The sequence below is a fragment of the Zeus faber genome (assembly GCF_960531495.2).
Source record: "Zeus faber genome assembly, chromosome: 18".
In the NCBI taxonomy this organism is placed as follows: Eukaryota; Metazoa; Chordata; class Actinopteri; order Zeiformes; family Zeidae; genus Zeus; species Zeus faber.
The window spans coordinates 3,799,623-3,827,618 of record NC_137210.1 but is presented as its reverse complement, the minus strand read 5'-3'; the positions used below and the strand labels follow the sequence as shown (position 1 = coordinate 3,827,618).

General features: G+C 44.8%; 1 protein-coding gene across 1 annotated transcript in view; it reads left to right on the top strand.

Moving 5' to 3' along the window:
* stxbp5l (syntaxin binding protein 5L) overlaps positions 1 to 12,893 on the top strand; it is a gene marked incomplete at both ends in the record, with an annotated part of 185,613 nt that extends 172,720 nt beyond the window's left edge. Inside the window, 4 exons of the mRNA XM_080019018.1 lie at positions 709 to 874; positions 7,175 to 7,286; positions 8,326 to 8,546; positions 12,852 to 12,893. Of these exons, the coding sequence (XP_079875144.1) occupies positions 709 to 874; positions 7,175 to 7,286; positions 8,326 to 8,546; positions 12,852 to 12,893 (541 nt within the window). The remainder of the gene's footprint in view (positions 1 to 708; positions 875 to 7,174; positions 7,287 to 8,325; positions 8,547 to 12,851) is intronic.
* Positions 12,894 to 27,996: the final 15,103 nt, after the last annotated feature.

Here is a 27,996-nt window from a genome sequence, read left to right as displayed (position 1 = left end):
TTCCTTTTGTTCTCTTAAGTGGTCAATACAAAGATGTCTAAATGGAATAGGTTAACCTAAAGGCCAGTTCAGGCAATTATATAAGGCAGGTCAGGCAATTTTACAACCCTCTTTCCCCCTCCATTTTCGTCCGAATTGAAAATGGGGTGTGGTTCGAGAAACAAAGCAGATTCTCACAAACACTACTACTTGGCTACTAACTAGGGCCAATATTGGATGGTATAATATTGGAGAAAGTTAAGATAGAAACCAGTCAATTGGAAACTTTGAGGTCAAAGATTTGTCTGTATAAATAGCTGACTTTCTCAATAGAATTGCGGTCCAAAGTGTCAAAGACAACTGTGAAGTAGAAATCACTTTTGTGCCAAGTAGCACGTTAATAGGAGCTTCAATTTTCCAACTTTAGCGCTAAAATCTAAATTCATCAAAAATGTATAGCCAGGGCTATGAATCCCATATACTGCAGTGGGAAGTGCCGTAGAAAAACATGACATAGCCCATAAGTCTACGAACGTACAGGTGTTGGCCGTCCAATTCCTTCCAATTTGTCTGTGTCATTTTTCCCCTTTCTAGACGTAGATATCTTTTTAGAATTGCTTTTTGACTTCAGTGTCTGCCCTTGAGTCTTCTTTGCTTGAGTTCACACTTGGCTGTCACAGTCCTGGCTTCTTAAATTCCTTGTTGTCGTTTTCATTCCTATCTGCTCAGTTTACCCAGTCTGAGACCACTGATGGATGTCAATTATCTGCCTTTAACTGACATGAGGATCGCAAGAACCTTCTGCTTCACCAATGGGGGGCAGGCGCTCTACCTCAGCTCACCTACAGAGGTTCAGAGAATCACCTACAGCCAGGAGATGTGCGACAACCTGCAGGTCAGTTAGCCCACTTTAAAGCGTCTCAGTGATCCATTGCTCATCGATCACACATCCTGTGAAATCCCAAAAATTGTTGACAATTTCTAAGGTGCAACTTTACCCAAGGCGGTGGGTGAAAGTGGTTGGATTTACTTTTGTCTCAATGGCTCAAAATTATATTAAATAAATATTACGTCTCACTAGTATTAGAGGATCAATCTTTGCTTGCATTCGTGAGGTCCCCAGCGAGCTGCATGGGTTCTGTGATTGTTTGATTGCCTCTTTCACTCCGAAATGTGCTTATTTGCTCTGTGCTTCTGCGCCAGTTTTTATGTGGTTTCTAATCCTGTGACGCCATCTTTGTGTTGTTTGACTGGGAAATAAAATTAAGCGTAACAATAATATAACACAACACAACATACCATCCCCTTTGTTTGCTGCAATATTTTGATAGTTAATAACATGACAAGCCTTTTCAAATGGAGGAGCCATTCAGGGCTTTGACTCTGCCCTCGGAAAGCAGGCTTCCTGTAAGAGGCGGCAAATATTTGTTCAGAATATCATACAGCAGAATCCCTTTTAATCAAACCTCACATATCTGCGCGCGCGCGCGCGTGTGTGTGTGTGTGTGTATACTATATCTTACATTTGTTTGAACAAAAACTAAGCTGTGTGTGTGTGTGTGTGTGTGTGTGTGTGTGTGTGTTGGTACATGTTCTTGTTTTTTTGCTTTGATGTAACCTCGTAAAGATCTGTATGTGTGTGTATGTGTGTCTGTGTGTGTCTGTGTGTCTGTGTTCATGGATTGATGAGAATTTGCATTTTGATCACCCAACCTACCGGTAGAGTAGCGCCGTGCTGCCACCTGCAGGCAGATACAATTATTATACAATAGTATTAAATAGTATTAAACAACAGTATTAAACGATCATATTGATTTTAATTTGTATAAGAAGGCATGTTTTATTATATTGTAGTGGCAGACTAAAGGGCGTGGCCAAGTTGCGGCTGCAGACGGCAGCATGGCTCCTTTCCCTGCGGCACAGACTCGTCAGCCGATCAGGAGCAAGACTGGAGTGTCATTCCACCTGCGCCTAAATCAATCATTATTATTTTTTATTTATACTTCTGGCCAGTGAACCTTTTTGCTCATCTTTATAATAAAAACTCTCGCCATGTTGGCAAACCACGGAAAGAAAGACTCCATCTCCCTCCCTAAACCCCTACCTGTGAGCAGAGACTCCCACAGGTGACACCACCTGAATAGGGACTCCGGAGGGGCAGGGCGCCGGGTGAAACCTGATCTGCTGGCTGCGGAAGCACCGCTGGCTGTGGCAGTGCCTGGAGAAGGAGCGGGACTTCCTCCGCTGTCAGTGGGAGTGCGTCCTCAACAGCATGACCCCCCTGGGAGCATAATGTGACCGGCCGCTGGCCCGCCGCCAACCCGAAGCCGGCCAGAGGATCAGACCCAGGAATCGCCCGGTCCCCAGCCCATCGCGTTCCCCCAGGAGGAGAATGTCCGGGGGCCCGATGTGTCCGATACCAGGACCCCCACGGGATTCACCATGTCCCCAGCCCATCCCGGCGCCCCGGAGGGGAACTGCCGATGGTCCACCGCACCCATGGACATCGGGAGACGCCCGCTTTCTTTCCCGCACAATGTCGACCAGCAGGGTCCTGTGGTGCCACGGGACGCTGTCTCCCCTTCCCGTGCTGTACCGTCTCTGTCCTCCCATCAGCTCCCAGTGCGGTGCAATTGGGGGAAATCAGGGACCTGCCAGACATCTGGGCAGGGGTGCAGGCACTGCAGGAGTCCCAGCCATAACCACCGGGACTGCTGATGGAAGTCGTCCAGGTGGTCTGGGCCTTGGCTTTCCAGACCCCTGCCTTGGTCGCGAAGGGGCCTACCAAGGCTACAAGGGGGTAGACATCAGGCTTTGCTGGACTCGGGCTGTTCGCAGATGATGATCCAGCAATGTCTGGTTCGGATTGGCCAAGGTTTGACACGTTGACGAGAGAAGCTGGTGGATTGCATTCACAGTCGGCAGGGAGATTGTTGCGTGGCATGCGGTGAGGCGGAGGGGTCATCAGCGGGCGCAACGGGTGCAGAGGTGGCAGAATCCATAGTGGGATCTTACCCAGTCCCCTTGACCTTCCCTATCAATTATTTACTGCTGGAGCAGTCGCAGGATGACACCCAATGCAGGGCCTTTGAGTGGGTAGTTAAAATTGATGGCGTATGGATGCGCCCAGACGCTACGCTCACTCACCTGTATTTTTCTAACCCAGTTGTGGGTACTGAAGAGCCGCTGGGAATTTTTTTCCAGGCGGCTCACCATAACCCAATGGCCGGTCACCTCGGTCATGATAAAACACGACAGCGGATACTGGCCTGCTTCTTCTGGCCGGTCATTTGGGCAGATGTGCGTAAATTGTGCGCCACATGTCCCTAGCGCCAGTTGGTCAACCCTCCGGCTACGCCAAGAGCGCACTTGAGGCCCCTCCCCCTACTTGAGGTCCTGTTCGTAAGACTTGGTATGGACCTCATCTGGCCGTTAGACTGCAGTGGCTGCGGGTATCGTTTTGTGTTAGTCCTAGTGGATTATGCAATCTGGCACCCCAAGGCAGTGCAATTGCGCAGTATTATGGCCAAAAGTGTGGCGCAGGTTGTTTCAAGTCATATGTGACCCACCGCATACTTTAGGGTCATTTGGCGGCTTTCAACTTTTTCAACTTCAAGCTATGACTTGTTAATGACAAGGGTGTGGCAAACCGTGTTTCTGAGATAATCACCTTCAGAGTTTTACCCACACTTGGTTCATTCAGCCAGCTCCCAGAATGCAAATGGGGTTGGCAGACAAACAAAACCACATGGCTACTTAACATACTGCTGAATGGGGCAATCACTGCTTTGTTCTTGTGTTTTGAGGGAATGTTGAACAGCGTCATTAATACACAACTTTTTGTTTTTAAAAAAGCATTTATATTCAGTAAGAATATACATGTTTTATAAAAGTGGAAATATTTTGGAGGTTAAAAGTACGGACAACACAACAAAATGTAGAGTCTATCAATATTACGAAAAATATGAAAATCTGAAATCGGAAAATCTGCCAATCACCAACCTCAACGGACTTCATCACATCATCAACTTCTTCCGTTGTAACAACAACGGGTGTATCGTCAGTCTTCTCCATGGGTTCTTGAAAATATTCCGTTTCATTGTCACATTCAGGTTGAAATCCATAGTTTGAAATGTTCTCCAAGTCCTCAATAATATCAGATTCAGCAGCGCTGTCGTTCTCAGCGTTGCTGTCGGAGAACTGACTATCATCGCGGAAAATGAGGTCCAGTACACGCTGCCTACACTAACTTGGATCTATCGCAGAACAGAAAACAGAAACAGAAAGTCTTTATTCGTCACGCAACACACCACACTACAACACATGCTTGCACACACACACACACATGCACATGCTTACGCACACGCACTGGTCAGATTAAGGTCCGCGATATGATTTAAATCTTCCTCCACCGCTTCTCGTAATCCATAACAACACAGTTTACAAAGACAAGTGAAAACTCGGTTTTGAAAATACGTTGAGAGATAAAAAAAAACCACAAAGGATCACGAATCTGGAATAATCGCATTTTTCTTCAAGAAAGGTTTTTTCAACTTATAAATGCACGAGGCAAAAAAAAGAAAAAAAGAAATGCGCGAGACAGCCGGTTTTGCTGCGGTGGGTCACATATCCAGAGTCAGGATTCCGAAGGAAATCCTGACCGACCAGGGTACTACCTTTATGTCACGTACGCTTCGGGAGCATTACGAGTTACTGGGTGTCGGACCAGTGTTTACCATCCCCAGACCGACGGTCTGATGGAGCACTTTAATAAAACGCTGAAAAACATGATTCAGAAGTTCGTTCACAACGATAGCCCTAATTGGGACAAGTGGTTGGACCCCCTGTTGTTTGCGGTGCGGGAGGTTCACCAGGCCTCCACATGATTTTCTCCCTTTGAACTCCTCTTTGGCAGGAGACCCCAGGGGGCTAGACCTTATTAAAGAACTGGGAGGAAGGTCCTAATATGAGAACGAAATACAGTATGTTATGGACCTGAGAGCATAGTTACACGCGCTGATTCGGCCGTTATCTCAGGAGAATTTGCTCCGGGCTCAGGAACGTCAGCGCTTCTTAAACAACCGTAGGGCTTGACTCAGACAATTTGCACCGGGAGACAAGGTGTTAGTGTTGCTCCCTACGTCCAGCTCTAAATTGTTCGCGAAGTGGCAAGTGCCTTTTGTGGTCACACGGTGGGTTGGCGAGGTAGATTATGAGGTCAAACGGTCTGACAGGCAGGGAGCAACACAGATTTATCACCTGAACCTCTTAAAAGAATGGAGGGGGGGGGGGGGGGGCTGTGTCTGTGGCTCTGGATGATTTTTTGATGATTGTTGTCCAGGATGAGCTGGGGTCGGAGGGTCAAAATGAGGCCGATCATACTGCGGCCCTGTTAAGTGACCATCTGTCTCCCTCCCAGAGGGCGGACGTGGCTGCACTTCAGCATTGCTTCTCTGATGTTTTCTCCTCCCTGCCAGGCCTCATGTCCCTCATACACCACCATAAGGAGATGACCTCGGGGGTGAAGGTGCGCTCTCTGCCATATTGCCTGCCCGAACATAAATGAAAGATCGTGCAGGGGGAATAGAGGCCATGCTGGACATGGGCATGATAGAGGAGTCCACGAGGGACTGGTCTAGTCCATTCGTGCTGGTGGGTAAGCCGAATGGGTTGGTCCGGTTCTGCGTAGACTACCAAAGGGTGAACAAGGTGTCAAAATCCGACGCCTACCCGATGCCCCGGGTCAATTAACTTCTCGAACCGGTTAGGTCCACTCAGTTTGAGTTGTACCACTTTTGCACACTTCCGTTCGGGTTGTTCGGTGGCCCAGCCACCTTTCAGAGACTCATGGACCATGTCCTGGGTCCGCATGGAGCCTAGCCGCAGCCTACTTAGACAAAGTAATCATACACAGTGACACCTGGGAGCGGCATATGCAGCATGTGGGCACAGTGCTTGAGACCCTGAGGCGGACTGGGCTCACCGCCAACCGTGGTACGGTATCCTGGGTACGACTTGGATGAAAGCCTGATCCGACCCAGCTTGATAAAACTGCTGCGGTCGCAAACACACTGAGACCCAAGACCAAGAAGGAGGTGAAGCAGTTTTTGGGGATGGCTGGCTACGATTGAAGGTTTGTACCCAACTTTTTGGAGCTAACCAGCCCCTTGTTTGACTTAACTTTAAAGGGTGCCCAAGAGCCGGTCGGTGTTCAGAGAAGTGCCAGCAGGCGTTTGCAAGGGTAAAGTCAGCTTTCTATGGGAAGCCAGTGCTGTTTAACCATAACTTCTCTCTCCCTTTCTGTCTGCAGACCGACGTGTTGGTGCTGTAACAGTCGCAAACTCTCAGAGCGGGAGTCAAGGTACACAGCACATTGGAGAAGGAGTGTTTGGCGATCTAGTGGGACATCGGTTCCCTCCCCATTACCTCCTGGGACGTGCTTTCACCCTCTGTTCAGACCACGCCCCGGATCACCCGGTGATCCAGCCCTTTAACTTCCGGGCGGTCCATAGGCCTGCGGCACAGATGATTGTGGCTGACATTCTCTCCTGCTCTGAGGGGGGGGGGGGGTCGCAGACGGCAGCATGGCTCCCTTTCCTTCGTCCGCCAAGCTCCCTCAAATCGGAGTCAGCACCCGTGCGGTGCTGATTGGTCCGACCTGATTTCGCTGTCTTGCAGAGGAGATCGGCGTACGGGCTCATCAGCCGACTAGGAGCAAGACTGGAGCATCATTCCTCCTGCAGCCAAAATCGTTATTATTATTTTTTATTATTTATACTTCAGTCCAGCGAGCCTTTTTGTTCATCTTTATGATAAAAACTCTTGCCATGTTGGCAAACCACCGAAAGAAAGTCTCCCTCCCTAAAGGCCTACCTGTGGGCAGAGACTCCCCCAGTTGTATTTTTGTATTGTATTGTATTATTATAAAATTGTATTTTGTCTAAACATTTTACATGAGACTATTAAAAAAAATGTTTTTAAAAAAAGGGCGTATTTTCATTTCAGAGATGTGACATAAATTGTGTAATTAATGATGGACACTTGATATGGTTGCGGCGGCGTGACACAAACAAACCACAACCTATAAGTACATTCATGCCGGGACAGCTGCCGGAAGGGTCTGCCATGTTTGCCCCCCTGTTAATGTTTTCCTACAATTGTTTTTTGTCTCTCTCTTTTATATTTGTTGTCACAGGAGATGCTGGGTGAGCTGTTTACACCGATAGAGACGCCCGAGGTTCAGAATCGAGGTTTCCTCAAGGGATTCTTTGGGGGGAATGCGCAGACCTTTGACAGAGAAGAGCTGTGTACGTAGCCTGTCTCTATTTACCTCTTCTTTACTTTTTTCATTATGGAACATTGAGGTTAAATTTGTTAGCTGTCCACTATAGGTAATGTGAAGTTTGACAGTTTTGAGGGGTTGCAACTCTATGGACTCTGGTTGCCATTTTTGGAGGATCACCTCCATTCAGTTGCATAGAGAAATTTGTTGAAATATACTAAATGTAAAAAAATTGAGAAAGGAAGGGAGCAAAAGAAGGGTTGAGGTTTCACACAAGATGTTTGCAAGATTTTCTTTGGCAGTTTTTCACCTAACAAGACCTCCAAGCTGTCTTTTAACTCAAAAATGCCGACCGACATTCACAGTCAATGTGTATGATCCCCCTAATATGACGACTTGCTCCAGCAGTGTGTTTTCAGCTTAATGTTCCCTAGAGAAAACCCCCACGTTTGATCTTGTAAGCAAAGTTTAGAAACAAAAACATTTATAAATACATATACAGTATATTGGGTAATCACAATTAGAATCAGTTTATTCCATCGTTAAGTACAGAATGAGTTTATTCCGCCGTTAAGTACATTTTCATATACGGGGAATTTGTTATGGGGAAGATTTGGTGTGTTTCTCTTTAGACAAATAGCATTTGAAAAAGGATTACAGTCTGAAAGATTAAAAAAAAAAATTTAATAGAATAAAACATTTGTTAAAATAAAATGAAAGTAAAATAGACAAATGAACACAAATCGACAAATATATATATAAAAAAATACAGAATACACAAAATGTGATTCTTTGTACAGGATAAATTATTGGTCTAGGTATATGGGGTATAAATTATATATTATTACAACGTACTTACCGACTTATTACAGTCTACAGTTATAAAAGTATATATATATTTATTTCAATATATTATTTCATAAGTTATTTCAATATATTTATTTCAGTATATTATTTCAATATGTTATTTAAATATATCTGACAACAAATCAATATGATTCAATAAAGTGTATAACTCATTCGGGTAGATAATCCTTTCTCATTTCTCCCCTGATATCCTCCAGTCGGCGAGGCGGCGGCAGGCAAGGCGTCCCGGAGTCTGGCCCAGCACATCCCGGGCCAGGGCGGCTTAGAAGGCATGAAGGCTGCTGCCGGGGGCGTGGTGGGAGACCTGGCCAGGGCCCGCATCGCCCTGGACGAGAGGGGCCAGAGGCTGGGAGAGCTGGAGGAGCGCACGGCCCTCATGATGACCAGTGCGGAGACCTTCTCCAAACATGCTCACGAGGTCAGTCAAGGTCGAGTCCACCCAAGGGGCCTTAAAAGGGGGTTTTTGCCGAGTATGTCAAAACAGGCAACTAGAAAAAAGTTTCAATTCTCTGGTTTGAGGGTGAAACTGAATTAAGTATTACAACGCTGAAAGGCTGGGTTGAACTAGCCAGTTGCTTATTTCAGCAACATTGTTATGGGTCAGCATAACTCATATGGAATTATCCTGAAATTAATAGCAAAATGTTACATTCCATATCAAAATGTTACAGAACACCCTTCGCTCCATATTTTCAGAAGAGTTTGTGATATTATAAACGCATAAACATATACACGTCTATCCACAGAGTAAGCATAGCGTAGCACTATGCTGATTTGTCATGGTGAGCCCAATGTGGGCAAATGGCATACAAAGGAAATGCGAGACATTTGATGACACGTAAAGGGAGTGAATGAAGACAGGAAAGATGGACAGCATAACCAGATAAGACATGAAAACTAACAGACAAGATGAATCAGACATGGGAACAGAGATTCGTGAGCGAGCAGGGGAGTTTCCAGCATATGTGGTCGTGTAGATATTAAAGGGGATCTATTTGGAAAAACGTGCTTTTTCAGTGCTTATTCACGTACATTTGGGTCTCTGATAGGTCTCATAACAAACAAACAGTGAAATAAGACAACTCGGTCAGTTATTTTGTGAGTAAAGACATGTCCTGAAACGAGCCGTTCAGCTTTCTGTCTAAAGCCGCGTTCCATTTACCTCGGACGTTGTAGCTTGGAATGACATCATGTTCACTTCCAAATATACTTAATAAAAACAAACATTGGTTAAAATCACAGTCGTTACTACAACTTTTACTTATTATTTATGCGTGGAGCAGCCATCTTGGATTTTGAGGTCGGGGTCGGAAATCCAACCACAGGGCGTTCCAGTTGAAATTTCCCACTGGGAAGTCATAAATTCCGACTACGTAGCATTTGAAGACATTAGAATTGCTCCCCATCTGCGTAACTCAAACAAATATTTTAAAAGAAAAATAAATAAATACCAACTGTCCATGAAGAAAGTGCAGACGAGGTAAATGTAAGCATTGAAAAAATAATTCTGCTTTGTGCTTCTTTCAAAAAAAAGTATGCAGTACATATGCTGTAGGCGACAGCGTGTGATCTGCTGTGCGTTTCTCCAAACAAAACCAAGAAAAATAGTGTATTTTTTTTGGAGATGTATTTATTTTATTAAATGTTTTTTTCCGACTGTGGCAGTTTCGCCTACCACACGCCACCCAAGTGGCGTTGTCAGAGACCTTCGGCACAGAGACACAGACGACAAGGTTGTAGACACACCGGTTTATTGTAGAGGGTGGGCTTGTTGGAATAAGCCCAGGAGCAGATGGACAGCATGTCATGACAAGGTATGAAGGGATATCGCTCCTGTGTGTGAAGGGATGGGGGTTCTACCTGTTGCTCATTACACCAACCAACAAGCAACAGATATGCAGCCACTCTGATCCTGGGCCCCTAATTACCTAGACCCAGGTCGGGTGTGGCTGGTCAAACCACACCATCCCCACACCACATACCCCTGACACCACACTGAGGCCAGGGAGAATAACTGGCCAAAGCCTAACCCCCCCCCCCCACCCGCCAAGCAGAGGACAAACAATAATAAAAAAAAGCCAAAAATACAGACTCTGAAACAGAGTTGCTATACCTGAAAAGGAGAGTCTCTGACACAGGGTTCCTATACCTTAAATAATCAAACACCAGACTCTGAAACAGGGTTCCCATACCTTAAACCAACAAATGTCCAAAAAGAATTAACTGGCCTGGCTCCCTGTAACAGCACGGCCCACCGGCTTCCTTCCTCCAGGGCCACAACAGACTGCCCCCTCCTCCCTTCCGGAGCGTAGGGCCTCGGGCTGCTGTGCTGGCTGGTGAAGGCCTGACCGGGCTTTTGCGGGGGCTGCTTGGAGGAGTGGCCTGGCTACTGTGCTGCTGCATGGTCCCGCCGGTGGCTGCTGGGCAGAGCAGCTAGCCACCATTGTTTACCTGTGTTGGTTGATGCAGCTGCTTCTCCCCTGGTCCTCCGCCGTCCCCCTGGGTGCTGCTGCTGCCAGTCAGGAGAGGGTTGGTGCTGGGGCCGCCCGTTGACCCGCTGGTAGCTCCAGGGCATCTTCAGACTTTTGTGTCCCTTCCCCGTCTCTGTTCAGGTGCCAGTGTGGCAGTTTCGCCTTTCACACGCCACCCAAGTGGCGTTGTCAGGGACCTCAGGAACAGAGACACAGACGACGGGGTTGTAGACACACCAGTTTGTTGTAGAGAGTGGACTTGTTGGAATAAGCCCAGGAGCAGATGGAGACGTGTCATGACAAGGGCTCCTATCCTGAGTGTATGTGAGGATGAGGTTTTTTACCTGATAAATATACCAATCAATCTTAGACCAATCAACGAACAATAGGTATGCAGCTACTCTGATCCTGGGCCACAAATTACCTAGACCCAGGTCAGGTGTGGCTGCTCAAACCACACCATCCCCACAACACACCGATGTTTAATTGAAACAAAAAATCCCAGCGTGCGGTGTCCCGTTGCAGTGTCAGCTATGAAAGTCAGCACAAACTTTTAAATGAGGTCTTTATCTAATATAAGTGAAGATTCAGCAACTGGATAGCTTATTTCTCACCTCAAATTTGTTCAGAAACAGTTTCTGGTGGACTGATAAGGTGAAATCAGTGAAAGATCAGTGCCCCACAGAACTCAGGGCCTCAGGGAGGGTGGCTCCTTCCACAAAAAAACAGCCCATTTTGGAACACAATGGTTTGGAGGCATGTTAGAATGGCTCAAATGCATTATCTGAGTGGTGTATTCAGCAAAAAAAAACTTAAAATACATGTTTTGGGGACCTCAGAGACCTATATTAACTTGTGTTATCTAATATAAGTGAAGCAGCATAATAGGTCCCCTTTAAGCGGAAAAAATGTCATTCTAATTAACTTTTGAACATTTGAACATTAAAGAAAATAAATTAGAAGGGTTTTTTTTTAATCCTTATGAACCTTTAGAAAAAGCTGAGTGACCGAGATGACTGAGACGTGAGTGTTCATTTCTGACAGACAACTCAGACTTTCTTTTTTTGTCGTTGTTTGAGGTTGACGTCTAGGCTTTACTGCTCATCACTCCCGGCGAGATGTAGAGCAAATATAGGCATACTTAATGAGCTAGAAATATCACAGTGATGAGCTCAAATCCCCCCACTGGATAGAAGAGTAGAGCCCAACAGGCTGCTGCAGTGGAGGAGGAGGGAAGCAAAGCAGGAAGTAAAGCAGGTAGGGCCGGAAGAATTAAATGCTTAAATAGGCCGGCCCATGAGTGTGTGGAGGCGTGTGGTGCTGTCAAGTTGTCTGACAGTACTAGCTCTGCAAGGTATGCATCCTTTGATGTCGAAGATAAATTATCAAAAAAGGGTCTACTTCAACCATGAAGTAGCTTCTACCAGGTTTTGTTTCCAATTTCAGCAGCAGATTAAGGTCACAACACACTCATTAAAATGTATTCAACCATGGGGTTCTTAAGATCACACTTTCTTTATCTTTGATTCTTTCGTGATATCAAATTTCCATACCACCACCAAACTACAGGAAAAAGTGAGTGGCAGTATTTGGACTTACAGTATATTGAGGTGAGGAACATATATATAGACAAATGTTTTACATAATGTAGATTTTGCTCGTGGTAAGTAGGATATTCCACTTTCACAGGAATACAGAATACCTAGATTACCTTTACGACCACTTGCATCAGAACTAGCTTTGGGTTTAATGTCAAGATTGGCATTTCATACGCGGTCATTGTCTGTGAGGAACAATGGTTTATTCACTGTATTCACATTATTTTACATGACTCATGCCGTCTTAAGTAATGAGGATTTTATTTCAGGTGATCCAAGTAATTTTTGCATATGCGGTTGACAGTATGACTAAACGACATGCACTTTCTCATAGATAAAAATAAAGAAAGGTCAGTAGGTAGGATGATGGTACAGTAGGTAGGTACAGCAGCTCACATAAAAACAGGCAATATTAGTAAAGCAACTGAATAAAAATATAAAAAAGAAATGGCAATACACAATAACCCTCTAAATCAACTAGGAGATGGAAAAATTTGGAAACCCAAATGAACCAAAACACTAACTAGCAGACAGATACACGTGCCACATATGCTTAGCCTCAATGTTGATATGGATTGTTTGAGCCCAAATAATACAAAAACAAAATATATTATATTTATATAATATATTTTTTAATTTTTTTTTCTATCACAGCTGATGCTGAAATGCAAGGACAAGAAGTGGTACCAGTTGTAATGATGGGAGGACAACGGCGAGAGTCTGGCTTTGGGCCTGGACACGGACCTTCACTCTACAGACGTGATCGAGAGACGGGGAGTAAGAGAGAGAGAGAGAGAGAGAGAGAGAGAGAGAGAGAGAGAGAGAGAGAGAGAGAAGAGAAGAGAAGAGAAGGAGTGACTTTTCCTTTAACAGGCCACTCCGGGCGGCAGCTGAAGGACTGTGACAGGTCAGTCACTCGTCTGGATGTGTTGCGACATGGAGGTGCAAAAAAGAGAACAGTCACACTCGAGGGCCCAGGCCCGGGGGGATATCCGACAGCCCGTGTGTGTGTGTGTGTGTGTGTGTGTGTGTGTGTGTGTGTGTGTGTGTGTCTGTGTGTGTGTGTGTGTGTGTGTGTGTGTGTGTGTGTGTGTGCGTGCGTGCGTGCGTGTGTCGTGGTGGTTGGAAACTCACTGTGTAGATACTCTCAAGTTAAGAAACCAACCAAGAAAGAAATGCATGAAACAAAACAACAAAAATAATGGATGACTATTAAATATCAAACTGCCATATTAAAAAGCAGCATGCGACTTGGAAGAGGAAGGAGGAACCAAAATGAAACTTTTATTTAATGATATAAGCCAACAACGGAAACTATGAGAAACTTTATATTTTTTGAAATATCAAGGAAAAATGAAATACTATATATATAAAAACAAAAAAATTTAAAAAGGGAAATATATACCTGCATTGCTATCAAGCCAAAATTTATGTTCACATTTCTTTTTTATTTACATCTGGGGTTTTCCCGAACGACACATAGTTTCATTATCAGCACCTATCAGTACCTGACACAGTATTACAGCATTGTAGTTCGCATGGAACCACCTCGGAAACTCTTCTAATAATCTTCACGAGTCCAGATGAATATTCGCACCCTTGGCGTGACTAGTCTCACAAGATTATTTTGCTGCTGCTAATTAACTAAGGTGTCACCCGAGGATGTATTATTATTATTATTATTATTATTATTATCATCATCATTATTATTATTGTCCATCCCCAACTACAATTGTATGAGATCGGAGAACAGAGTAACTTGGGAAAGTACATTTTGGGGTTTGAGAGTTGAGATGATTGTCGTATCGAGTGAGGCCGGGGCGCGTGTCTATATATCGATACAAATAATTGTATTGTTCATGTGCCATAATAACTCGAGCTGGGTGAATCCCCCCCCTTACTGTAATCTATACTGTTAAAGAGCTAATAATGCGTGGCAGTCCTAACACTTTTCCTGTCCATTAGAGTAGAATAAAACCGTCTGTGGAGAATTGGTTTGGTTTAGTCAGATTTTGAGTGTGTGAGACGGAGAGACTGCACAAGCTGATCCAATGACAAACTCTTTTTTTTTTTTTCTTTGCCAAAGCAAATTCAAACGTGAATGAACCTCATTGCCCGACCCCTAAAAACGAAGAGTTCGCTCTGCGGTAGTACGTTTTTTTGCGCATCAAACGTATGAAAGTATAAAATAATGTCAGTTTTTTTTTTCTGATTATTCTTAAATTTTTTTATTCTTAATATCTGACTGTACATTGGAGTCGATGGAGGAGGTGAATGATGACCGATCCCTATGTGAAGAAGAAGCTGTTCCAGCTAATGGAGGAAAGGGGATGGGACGAGGGGAGGGGTAGTGTAAAAAAAAAAGCAACTGTTGTCAATGTCGTCGTGACGTTCAGGTTGGAATCTGTCATCGAAGAAAAATATGTACATTACATATGTGGGATGTTCACCTCGAGTTGGCCTATAAAAAATGTATTTCTGTTTCTTGGTTTGCTGTGTTTTTTTACCTATTGCTCTTGGTGACTATGATAGCCTCTCATCCTGATGCCACATTTGAGGGTAACAGCCTCTCAATGACGGCTTTGTATGTTTTAAAAAAGAAAAACAATGTTTGATGATACATTGTCATGTATCATGTTGTAATCGTGTTGTAAATGGATTAATGATTCACACAAAAACTGGCAAAACTGCATTAACTAAGGGCATAGATGATGTTTTTTCTACTCGTGTGTGTATTGTTACTCTAAATGGACCTGAGAGTTTTAAGGGAGGGCTGTCAAATATCAATCGTCCCATCTACCACGAATCCGCGTGAGGCGTATATGCGCCCGCACACGTACCGGAGGTGTTGTGCCACCATGCAGGAAACGCACACCATTTCACGCATGACCAGGGCCAGCCACAAGCAGAAACTTTATAGCCTCCATCTCACCGAGTGCACAATCGTATCCAACAGTCGGAACACCCCCCTTCCCTTTGAATAGTGTTTGCAAAGTGCGAAAAAATACATGCACAATTCACTTTTAAGAAGAGATTTATTGATAGTGAATATGGTGACAACAAACGTTAATGATAATGGCGTCATTATTTTATATGCGTGACTTATTTACTTTGTTTAAAGCCCCGTTCCTATAAAAGATTGACTGACGTCACGTCCCGTGGTACTGTCGGACTGGAACATGCTATGAAAATTTGAACGCACACGTTGGACACGAAACTCTGCACTGCAGCGCGTTATAGCTTTTCGCGTCTGGAATCCAATTCTATAAGAATGAGTGGACTCCCTTGGAGCTGGAGTTCTTGTCGTTTGTTGAATTTAGTGTGAAGCTGGCTTATGTGCTCGTTTAGGGCATATCTGTGGATCCATCGAAGGGTCTTTTTTTTTTAATCACTTCCCAGAATATATGTTATTAATTAACGAGATACATTATTTTGGTTTTCAGGATCCTTTGGCAGGGGGAAATTAGTTCATCCAATTGGTATATGTTTCGGGTTTTTTTGATTGATTTATTTTAAGAGCCACCAAAACCCTGGGGCCAGCCCTTGCCTATGACATTCCCCCCTGCTGCCAACTGACGCTCATTTCTTACCATAGAGAGTCTTTAGCGACATCCGGAAGCCGAGCCAATGTGGATTTTAAGGAAAGTATGTCTGTTGTCTTTAACCCGATGAGGTGTTGTCGTGAACACAATAACAAAAGAAAAAATACAACTAATAAACGATTTCTCTACATGTACCGTCAATGAGATTTGTGTTCAGTGCAGTTTTGACTTTCAATGGCAAATGATGAGAATAAAAAAATAAATGAAAAAATAAATAAATAAATAAATACATTTACTTCTACTGACAGGGTGTTTTGTTATGTTTTTGGTTTTTATACCAACTGTACAGCTACAATCCTGGGAGTAAAGACGGAGGGAATAGAAAAGTTAACAAAAAAAAGAGCTTTCTTAGAATATTTTTTCTCTCTGTATATGTTGTACCTGTTACTGCTGGTACTGTACCTGGTATCCTGGCTCTGTCTGAAGCACTGGAAACTCTGTAATTCTTCACGCCATAGTATTCTGACCGAGCGTTTCTCTGCATTGATCAATGATGGCAGCAAAGTGTCTTGTTTAAATGGATTCTACCACCTTTCGTTCTTATTGATATACTAGTGTAATAGAAGTTACTGGACAAAAAAGCGGAAACTATGTTGATGCAAAGTCAAGTTTCAATAAACATTGATGTACACAAATGAGAGATGTCTTTGATTGGTCCCTAGTTCATCTTGCTCTTGAAGAGCCTAGGTGAAAAATGGCGTTCACCGCTCGAAAACAAAAATATTGTCATTTGTAACTGGCGGACCCAGGGGCAGGGTTAAGCTGCGGCTGCAGACGGCAGCATGGCTTCCTTCCCTGGGCCGCCCAGCTGCATCGAGTCGGAGCAGGGAGCTTTCTCAATGTTTGTTTGTCTTGCAGAGGGGGATCGGTGCACGGGCTCGTCAGCCGACGAGGAGGCAGATCTGAAACGTCATTCCTCCTGCACCCAAACGCATCATTATCTATTATTTATCCTTTTGGCAGGCAAAACTTTTTGTTAAACATTTGTAATAAAAACTCTCGCCATGTCGGCAACCCACGGCCAGAAAGACTCCGTCTCCCTCCTTAAACCCCTTCCAGTGGGCAGAGACACCCACAGCAACATTCGTAGAAATTAGTCAAAATATCCAAAACACACAAAATACCAAAAGTACACACTTAATACGTATAAAATATATACAATAAAATTAAACCTGAGGCATGGAACTGGGTCCCTTTCAGCAATCCATTCGAGGTATTAGGGTTAGGGTTACCTGTAAAAGGGAGAGACTGGAGACATTTTGGGGACAACGACAGGAATATCCTATCAGTACCATGAAACAAACACAAGAAGATTATCATATATATATATATATATATATATATATATATATATGTAAAATATTAGTACTCACATAAATTCTGTTCAGTGCGACAGAGGGCAGCGATCCAATCGACCACGTTAAGCTTATGGTTTGACAGTCAAAGCGCAATCAACAGCACAATATGTCTCTTGTGTTGTTTATAGCGCAATTTTCACCGTTGTAAAAATTAAAACTTCTCATTGATGCACACAGAGTAGCCAATCACTAAAGGATTTCTATAACTCACCCATCAATGAACAGCTAATACAAACAAATCATGAAGATATCAAATATATTTATAGATATATAATATTTTTTACTTATCTTTGTCATCAGTTAGCCAAGGAAGGCACATCCCTGCCTGGTGGCTGGCACAGGAACGGCAGTCCATGATGGCTGCCAACCAAAAGACTACACTTCTCTCACTGCAGAGAGTGGGGCTGCAGATAAGGGAAATGTAGACTGATTGCTGGACGGCTTGGAGGGCCAGAGAAGCAAGGAGAGATGTTTTTCAGAAACTGTTTTCATAAAGGAACGCAATAATTCTCTAACTCCTGTTTTTTGGTTTTGTGAATGTCCAGACTGGAAGAACCTAAGTTGTTTTGTGGAAATGTAAATAAAGTTGTAAAAAAAAGAAAAACAAAACGAAAAGCAAAACTTGCAAAGTGCAAGCAAAGTGTCTACATAAAACATACGAATGTATTTTTTTAACAAAAAAAATTAAGATATTACTGATCCAGGCATGGACTCCACAAGACCTCCGAAGGTGTCCTGCGGTATCTGGCACCAAGGGGTTAGCAACTCATCCTTTAAGTCCTGTAAGTTAAACCTGAATCTTGAAGTTGCGAGGTGGGGCCTCCATGGATCGGACTCGTTGTTCCAGCACATCCCACAGATGCTCGATTGGACTGAGATCTGGAGAATTTGGAGGCAAGACAACACCTTGAACTCTTTGTCATGTTCCTCAAAACATTCCTGAGCAAATTTTGGCAGTGTGGCAGGGTGCGCTATCCTGCTGAAAGAGGCCACCGCCATCATTTGCCATAAAGAGGCGAACTTGGTCTGCAACAATGTTTTGGTAGGTGGTACGTGACAAAGTAACATACACATTAATGCCAGGACCCAAGGTTTCTCAGCAGAACACTGCCCAGAGCAACAAACTGCTTCCGCCTGATTGCCTTCTTCCCATAGTGCCATCTCTTCCTTTAAAAAACAATACACACACCTGGCCATCCACATGATGTCAAATAAAAGGTGATTCATCAGACCAGGCCATCTTCTTCCATTGCTCCATGGTCCAGTTCTGGTGCTCATGTACCAACTGTAGGTACTTTCGGTGATGGACAGGGGTCAGCATGGGCACTCTGACCGCTCTGCGGCTATGCAGCCCCATACGCAGCAAGCTGCGATGCATCTGACCAAGACCAAGATTTTGAGAGGTTGAAGTCCAGACCAAGACCAAGACCAAGGCAAGGGAGACCAAGTCAAGATCAGGACCAGACCAGTGTGAGTCCCACACACTATATATGTGTGTGTGTGTGTGTGTGTGTGTGTGTGTGTGTGTGTGTGTGTGTGATTGCTTATTTCTCGCCTAAAATGTGTTCAGAAACAGACCTTAGTGTACTGATAAGAAAAAAATCAGTGAAATTGAGAAATACAACAGAATCCAAAACCCCATTGGCTCACACAACCTGGTTGATTGGCCTTTAATGTTAAGGGGATTTACCAACAGCAATTACCAACAGCACACATTGAGCACTGGGGTTTTCCGGGGTGAGTCCCTGGTGGGTCGGTGTGGGGGCGTGGTTGGCCTGGGGGCGGTCGGGTGGGCTCCCTTGCCGGCTGGGCTGGAGTCCTGACGGCTTGCGCCTGGTGGCTTAAGTTGTGCTGCGACTTGGTGGGGCTGCGGAGAGCGCCGCCAGGTGCCTTCCGGGGAAAAATTGTGTGAAAAGCAATCCCAAAATGGTTTCAGACGACGAAGGGGGGGCATCTACATCGGCTATGCTGCTCGATCCTGATTGGCTGAGAGTTGATGAATATATTTCAGTACTTCCACATACGTGATTGGAGATACCAATAGGAGCGTCGCTTAAGGGGCTAGGCCTCCATCATAGAACTGTAGTCACAAAATTACAGTAACTTGTTTCTGTGCCACTTCGGAGCCAAGTTGGGCCCATTTATCCACCTTTGGAGGGGGCACAAAGATAGTAGTCCCAAAGGCACCACTACTGAGGCTGCTGCCAACATGCCTGCAAGTCTCAGAAGGAGGCCATACCGCACAGTACAGTCTTGCAGAAAGTGTGGGAGGAGCCGTAGAATATCCTTCACTCGCCATGGAGAGAGTGAGGCTCTCATCCTTTGCGGGTCTACAATTATACTAATGCATCTGCTGTGTATGAGTGAGGGAATTTTTTTTGTAGTTCACCATGAGTCCCAAGCTGCCCACATCTGTGATAAGGGCAGCTGTATCGTTGGTCCCTTAGTCCTGTGATCGGGCACAGATTAGCCAGTCATCAAGATAAGGAAGTATATGAATCCCCCTGGTCTGTAGGGGAGACATTCACATCTTGTGAATACACAAGGTGCCAACGAAAGGCCGAATGGCAGCACTTTGAACTGATAGACTTGACACCTGAATAAGGTGCAGGTAATGCCTGTGCTGTGGTGCAATTGGCAGTATGTATACAACAGTACGGCGCAGCAATACGGTAACACCGAACAACCCTGAACAGTGACACAGTATGCGGTACAGTACATGCTACATACAGTACAGTAAGGTAGTGGAGCCTATGTGTGAGGCTCAGTGAGGACCCCTGGTGAGGTCAGCATTGACAGTTCTTATGGTTTGCGGGAAAAAACTCTGTCTCAGTCTCTCCATCCTCGCTGTGTGACTGCTGAGGCGCTTGCCTGACCGCAGCAGCTGGAACAGTCCGTTGTGGGGTGGTGAGGATCCTTCATGATCCTGTGGGCTCTGCTACTACACCTTCTGGAGTATAAGTCCTGCAGGGAGGGGAGTGTAGTTCCAGTGGTACGTTCAGCTGAACGCACCACCCTCTGCAGGGCCCGCCTGTCCTGAGCAGTACAGTTCCCAAACCAGGCAGTGATGTTGCCTGTCAGGATGCTCTCCACTCCTTCACAGTAGAAGGACTTGAGGATTCTCACGAGACCCGGGATTTCCTCAGCTGCCTGAGGTGGTAAAGACGCTGCCTCGCCTTTCTCACCAGAGTGTCTGTTTGTAAAGTCCATGTTAAATCCTCTGTGATGTGGACTCCCAGGTACTTGAAGCTGCTCACCCTGTCAACAGAAGTCCCATTAATCACCAAGGGCACCTGCGTCCTCGGTTGTAATCCTTGCCTAAAGTCCACAATCAGCTCCTTAGTTTTGCTGACGTTCAGGTGGAGGTGGTTGTCCTGGCACCAGAGTGTCAGGTCAGCCACCTCCTCGCGGTAGGCCTTCTCATCACCGTCAGGGATGAGGCCCACGACAACGGTGTCGTCAGCAAACTTGATGATGCTGTTGGAGCTGGACCTGGCCACATAGACATGTGTGTACAGGGAGTACAGTAGGGGGCTGAGGACGCAGCGCTGGGGGGATCCTGTGTTCAGAGTGAGGGAGCTGGACATGTGCTTCCCAGCCAGGCTGAGAGGAAGTCCAGGATCCAGGCACACAGCGGAGTATTCAGTCCAAGCACCTTCAGCTTGACAGCCAGTCTGGTGGGGACTATGGTATTGAAAACTAAACTATAATCGATAAACAGCAATCTCACATAGGCCCCCTTCCGGCCATCCAGGTGCATGAGCGTGGTGTGCAGTACCTGAGAGACTGCGTCATCCGTGGGTCAAAGGTGCGGGGGAGGGAGGCGCAGATATAATCCTTAATCAGCCTCTCGAAACACTTCATGACCACCGAGATTAGGGCCACCGGACGGTAGTCATTCAGGCAGGCTGGAGAGGCGATCTTCCGGACAGGAATGATGGTGGACCTCTTGAAGCAGGACTGGACCACTGATTCAGCCAGGGAGATGTTGAATATTGTAGTGAACACTGGGGCTGGTTAGTCTTCAGTACTCGCCCAGATATGCCATCTGGGCCCGCAGCTTCCTCCATGACGTCATGCTCTGATACTGAGAGTAAGCACTCATCCCCAGCGGTGTAACTCCAATTAGCTGGCGAGCTAGCGGTGCTGTTGATAGACTCAAATCGCGCATAAAAGGATTTCAGTTTGTTGGCTAGAGAGGCATCGACACTCGTGGCTGGGGAGGAGCTGCTCTTGTAGTTTGTTATAATCTGCAGCCCTGCCACAAGCGTCTGGTGTCCCGTTGCACCATCTGAAGCTCCAGTCTATCTGTACGTCCATTTAGCGTCCTTCACCGATTGTATGATGCCGCTTTGTAATTGTCCATATTTCCGGATACAAGACCCTCGTTGTAAGCGGCTGTGCGAGTATTCAGAGTGCAGCGGATGGATTTATCGACCCACAGCTTCTGGTTTGGAAATATCCAAATTTTCACCGTGGGAACGATTCATGTGAACCAGTACTCCTCCGTGACAGCATGGAAAGCATCCATTGGTGACAGCATGTGGAATGGTAAAATAAAAAAAAACTGATTTTGCTTTCTCAAATACAATATTGGATGTAACCCGCCGTCCTTTTTTGGGATAAGAAGTTAAAGTGAATAAACCCCCCCTAACTGTGTCATCTGACCCACAGCCTTGACTGCCTTTTTTGGAGGAGGTTTGATATCTCTTGGCTGAGAGACAAAGATTTTGCATGGTCTTGTACACTGGTAATTTTGACCCCATCGAGGGGTGTCAGAATTGACGTTTGTACTCCTGGGATAGAGTAGGTAAAACCCAGGCGTTTGTAGTTTGAGTTTTCCAGCAACTGTAGTGCTGTTGGTAAAACTGACCGATTACCTTCCCAGAGTCCTCAGGGTCTGTGCCCCCTGCCCCTTAATGTCCTGGGGGGATGGGAACCAAGTCCCTGGTTTCCCGACATCTGGGGGAAATGGCCCTGTATTGTGGTAGCGGCTGGGCCATTCAGTGGTTTGTTGAACCCGGTAAGGACCGCCGGACTGACCTGACACGTGTGCATGGGTAACGGCCCTTGTTTGTGAAGCTCTCTGCCTGGTTACCAGGAGAGGCCTCCTTTTTAGGCTGGCAAAATGCCGTCTAGCCTGTGTTGCTTGGACGCTACGTTCTAATGCCTGTTGCGCTGCAGGCCAAAACACCTCACCTGAGACCACAGATGCCCTTCTGAAAAAGGTGCCCGCCTGAGCAGTCAGCACTGGGGGCTCATCAAAATCAAAATGCACTTCCAATTCTGCCAGTCTGGCAACTTTCAAATCTGTGACATGTAGTTGCAATTCATGTATTGAAAGTCAGAAAGACCTGTTCTCAGGCGCTCGAAGCCAATGCGTGAGGGACATTCATTTTGGGCATCTTTGGCCACCATTGGGGGCATGTAGGTACTGCTGGCATGTCATCCAAGCATTGTCCTTTTCCAGTACTGACAAGAATGGTATAAAAGTGAGGGGAAGACACTGTAGTAGAAAGGTTATAGAACTGAGACAAACACATTGTTTTGGCTATTGAAATAGTGGGTTCTCGCTCAATGCCTCTCCCAAAAGATAAGTCAGTCTGGTAGACAGTTCTATTTAATCAGATGAATTGTTGGAATATTCGTCAATTGACATACTCCACGGCTAGATATTATAAAAGGGTATGTATCTGTGAATTTAGCCAGTCTTGTCTTCTGCAGAGAAAAACTCAGATCTTTTTTATAATAAAGGATCTTAAATTAAAGGACATCTTCTCCAGGGTGATTTTTCCACCACAGATTGGCATCACGAACAAGACTGGAAAAAGACCAAAAAGGGGGACATTACTGCGCCTCCAGGCACCGGTGTCACTGGGGCGGCGATCCTTCCCGCAGTTCGGAAAGAATTGGCCATGGTAAGTGTTTTGCTTGTTTTATTTCCATTTGCGGGAGGAATCTGCTGATTTTTTTCCCTGACGATACGGGTACGACCAGAATCAATTTAGCTCTCCAAACAAAGAACTGATGCAGTGGAGAGGAGGTACTAACAAAATAAAATATAAAATATAAAAAGACAAAGAAAAAACAAAAGTTGTTTTTTTTACCAAATGAGCCTTGGTGAAAAGGGGAAAGACAGCTGCTCTAAAAACGCTTTTACAGGTCTGTACAGATAGCAAAGGGATTCAGGACATAAGAAGTTTTGATGTGGATACCGCTGTAAACAGAGAGCGAGGGTCTGTAGCCTGCTGGAGAAAGAAGATAAGCTTGTGGTCATTTTATTGTTTGCGCGCCACTAGAAAGGTTAGGTAACATTGGAACTGGTTATTGAACTTACAGGTTGTTTGTCCTGGAAACGTGGTCTGGTTGTACCACTATATCTAGAGAGCTATGATATCCTTGGTGTATTCAAAAGCCCAAGGACTATAAAAATATAACTAAAATTATGAGCAGAGTTCAGAAACTCGAGTAATAAAAGAAAGTTCAAAAGCCCAAGGACTATAAAAATAACTAAAATTATGAGCAGAGTTGAGAAACCCAAGTAATAAAAGAAAGTTCCCACTAAAAAGCAGACTGATAATAAAATAGAAGAAAATTACGGGAGGAAGAGAGAAAAATTCGGCAGCTGCCAAAAAAGGAAAAAAAAAAAAAGGAGAGAGGAATACACAGAAAAGATTTATGCCTCAGAAACAGGGATATTCCACAGAACAAGATATTATTAAGAAACACACAACACACTTTTGCATGTGTTTTTAACAATATTTCTGGTTTAGTTTGCAGGTATAATTTTGAGAACGATAGAAAAAAAGAGAAGGGCAAGAATAATAAATATATATATTCTGAAGAGGTGTCGGATAGGGAGGAGTAGCGCACCTTCCCTGGAATTCCATATTTGTCACAGATGTGTGGCAAACGTGGCCAGTAGAAGTGGATGCTTCTCATCCTGCATTTTGACATCTTGGATGAATTAGTCTGTTCTACAGGAGACATAATCTTCTGGGGAACAAATTAACCACTGTATGAGTCTTTGAAGCCATACCAGGGATAAAATCGTGTTAAAGCTATCTGACCCTTGGAAAAGCTGAAAAAGGACAAAATAAGGTGGACTTGTTAGGGTGAGCGTGAGATCTGCTTGAACCAACCGAAGCTCAAATACATACAAAAAATAAATCAAACACTAAAAATTGGTGAAAAGCAATTAAAAGCAATTAATGGGAATAGTAGGGTTAAGAAAGAAAAAATATTAAGAAAGCTTTGAAGTGACCATTAATAATGTTTTTGGGGAAAAAATAAAAGAATAAATAATAAAATAAAATAAAATAGTTTGAACTCAGAACAGGGAGAAAATGGAGAAAAAAAGGTGGGGGCTTTTGGTTCTGTGAGAATTACGCTACTGAGATTGTTGATAAAACAAACTCTGGGAAAAGTGCCAGTGAGCAGATAACAGTTGGCTCTACACTCTTGGTTGGAAGGAATAAATATTAAATATTAAATTAAGCACTGCCGGATATTAACATGTCAAAATCCGAGAATGCTCCACAAAATTTGAATAAAAGAACAAAGAATAACCCTACCTCATGGCCAGTGGAAGGAACATTTGAAATTGATGTGTGTGTGGAGATGGACATCCTGATGAAGAATTACAAGTCCAAGGAAAAATGCAAAAATAGAGAGGAAAAAAGGAAAAGAGAATTACATGCAATAACATTATTCAAAAGACAGGAGACAAACTCAGAAGCGCCACGAAAAAACACATTAGGGACATGATGGATAAAAAAACAAAAAACAAAGCCCCACCCCCTCCCTACTTAGCACAAATGCCAATACGAAAATTAACCATGTTAGGAGATTACGAATTACACTCAGAAAAACTATACCCTAGTGAAGAAGAGTTAAGGGAACAATGTGAAAGTTTAGAAGGTGAGCTGGAGGGAAACACATTTCCACCCATAGATCCATCCTGGACAGGTCACCAGTCTATCACAGGGCTGACATACAGAGACAAACAGCCATGCATGCTCACATTCACACCTAAGGTCAATTTTTAGAGTCACCGATTAACCTAACCTGCATGTCTTTGGAATGTGGGAGGAAACCCATGCAGGCTCAGGGAGAACATTCAAACTCCACACAGAAAGGCCCCAACCAGGTTCAAACCAGGAACCTTCTTGCTGTGAGGTGACAGAGCTAACCACTGCACCACCATGCCACCTGGAAATAAATTTTATTTGAAGAATTTAAACTTGTAAAACACCAAAAGGCCAAAAGTAATACAAGGGGGAGCAACAGGATACCACAGACATTAAAAGGGACAAATTAGGGAGGGAGAAGGAGGAGAAGGCAATGTAAGTGACATAGAGGATCAAGAAAGTGCTGAAGAAGGGAACAGACAATATTTTGGAGAAGAAAAAGAGAAAGGTAAACGAGAGGCGAAAAAACTGTGGAAATTCGAGTAAGAGAGGCGGAGAGGGAATTAAACAAAACCCTCAAACAGATGTGTGACCTCAAGAGACAGTCACGGCCAAAATTAAATATGGGAGAGAGGAAGTGTGTAGTGCGTTCGCTACCCAGGTTCTTTACTAGCACGCGTGACAGGCTTAGCGGTGCAGAAGCGCTGGCACAGCGGATTTTATTGCTCTCAGTTCTTAACAGACAACGCTCAAGTGCGGATCATTCAAAGAGAACAGAACTTTAGGGAAGGGCTCCGATTGGGATTCCTCCGGAGCGTTTCCTGCCCTCCTCCCCTCACTGCAGGATAAGACAACCAGACATGAATGAATGGCCAGTCATTTCAAATGGCCATAGCTGGCACTGATGCGGGGAGCGTCAGTCTACCAAGCTGACTCCCCCTCGCCTCCTGGAGCCCGCTCGACCACGCCCCCGAGTCTGCCACAAAGTGGAATAAGCAAAAGGAGTGGTTCATGGTGCATTGGTCTTGAGAAGCCCACCCAGAGATTCAGGCTTGCCTGCCTCAAGACACCAGCTCACCCTGCTGGCGAAAGGACAAAATCTCAATTATATTCCATGGGGATCAATGGATTTGGAAGGATTAGATCAATGCCTACCCAGCATTGTAGCAGGAGCCAGCCAACGGATAACATCATTTGAAGATGAGACAGTGGGGGTACTACTGGCCGTTGGAGATATGAAAACGCTCGGAAAAACTCTTGGAAAGCTGGAAATGGAAGATATTCAACATACTTCCGGGTTGGGTAGCTACGTATGTGAGCTCCCAGGCAAATGACAGTGACATATACAACCGTCACCATAATCACCTACGGACGGGACTAAGAGTCAAGTACCCAATTCGTATCAATCCTGATGCCATTACCACCACCCCACTAAAAGAGACAGAAAGCCCACAAGCCTATGTCCATATCACCAGGGGAGAGTGGATCAAACAAACAGGAACTGACCCAGACATGGATGCGTTCCACCAGGCTGCTCTCCGTGAAAGGGTAATAGATGGATTGCGAACACCAGCCCAGAGCCAGGTGAATGAGGTGGTAAGGCTATACAACATGCCTTTCCCAAAATTCACAGATCACGTAGTACATGCAGTGACCAAATGCAGAAATCTCCAACAGAAGCTGAAGCAACATTATACAATGAGACAATGCGAAAGCTCACTCAACAGCAACTTACACCATAAAAAAAGAAAGTTCAAGATGTGTTTATGCAAGGGCAAAATCATAACCCAATCCCCAGCAAGCTCCTCAATTCACTGCTCCACAACTACCTTATTCACCGGTAGTAATAATACAACAACAACCAGTGGGGACAAATAGATATCCACAACAACAACAACAGATGAGGGGAATCAGAGGACCCCCAAGTGGCCGAGGTAGAACCTACAACTACCAGGGAGCAGGAAACCAACCAAGATGTTGGGGGTGTGGAAGGACAGGACATACCAAGAGGAATTGCAGGATAAATCCATAGGAAAACGATGCACCTGGACAATATCAACACCAACAACAGCAATGACAAGGACAATCAAGCCAATATCAGCACCAACAACAGCAAGGAGAAGGACTATCAAGCGCCCCGCACACAGGCCCAACCAACCCATTATAATGGGTAAACAAGGAGCAGCCATGGTGGTAAAAAACTCTCCTTATTTGATGAAGGATTTCCATATCAAGAATAGTAGTTCACACATTACTATTTACGTAAGCCCAGGATACGAACCAAAACATTTGGGACCAATGATAAAAGAATCCTCTCAGACAATGTATAACCGAACTCAGAATTAACAAATATGGCACAGCCAACACAGCAGCTCGAGGTCCCTGCTCAGGCATCACTTGTGGGGGTCTCTGCCCACAGGTAAGGGTTTAGGGATGGAGTTTTTCTGGCCGTGGTGCGCCAACATGGCGAGAGTTCTTTTTATTGCCACCTTCAACAGCAAGGTACACTGGCCACAAGTATAAATTACAGAATGATGATTATTATAATGAAGAGGTTGCTAATGATCATCTTGGGCGCAGGAGGAATGGCGTTCCGCTGCTGGACTGCTGACGAGCCCGTGCGCCGATCCCCTCTGCAAGACAGACAAAACATTAAGAAATCTCCCTGCCTCTATTCGAGGCAGCTTGGTGGCAGTGGGAAAGGGAACTGTGCTTTCGTCCGAAGCCGTTGCTTGACCACACCCCTTTGTCTGCCACAGTATTATATCAAGATAATGATTTTTGCATCAGTCTCAGCACAACCCCAAGTGGTAAGGCTTCCACAAGTCTCTGAATGTTCAAACCAAATCTGAAATGAGGGCTTCTGTGCCTGCTAACCTATGGTCACAACATGACATGGACGTAGGATAAATTCAATCCACACAACCGT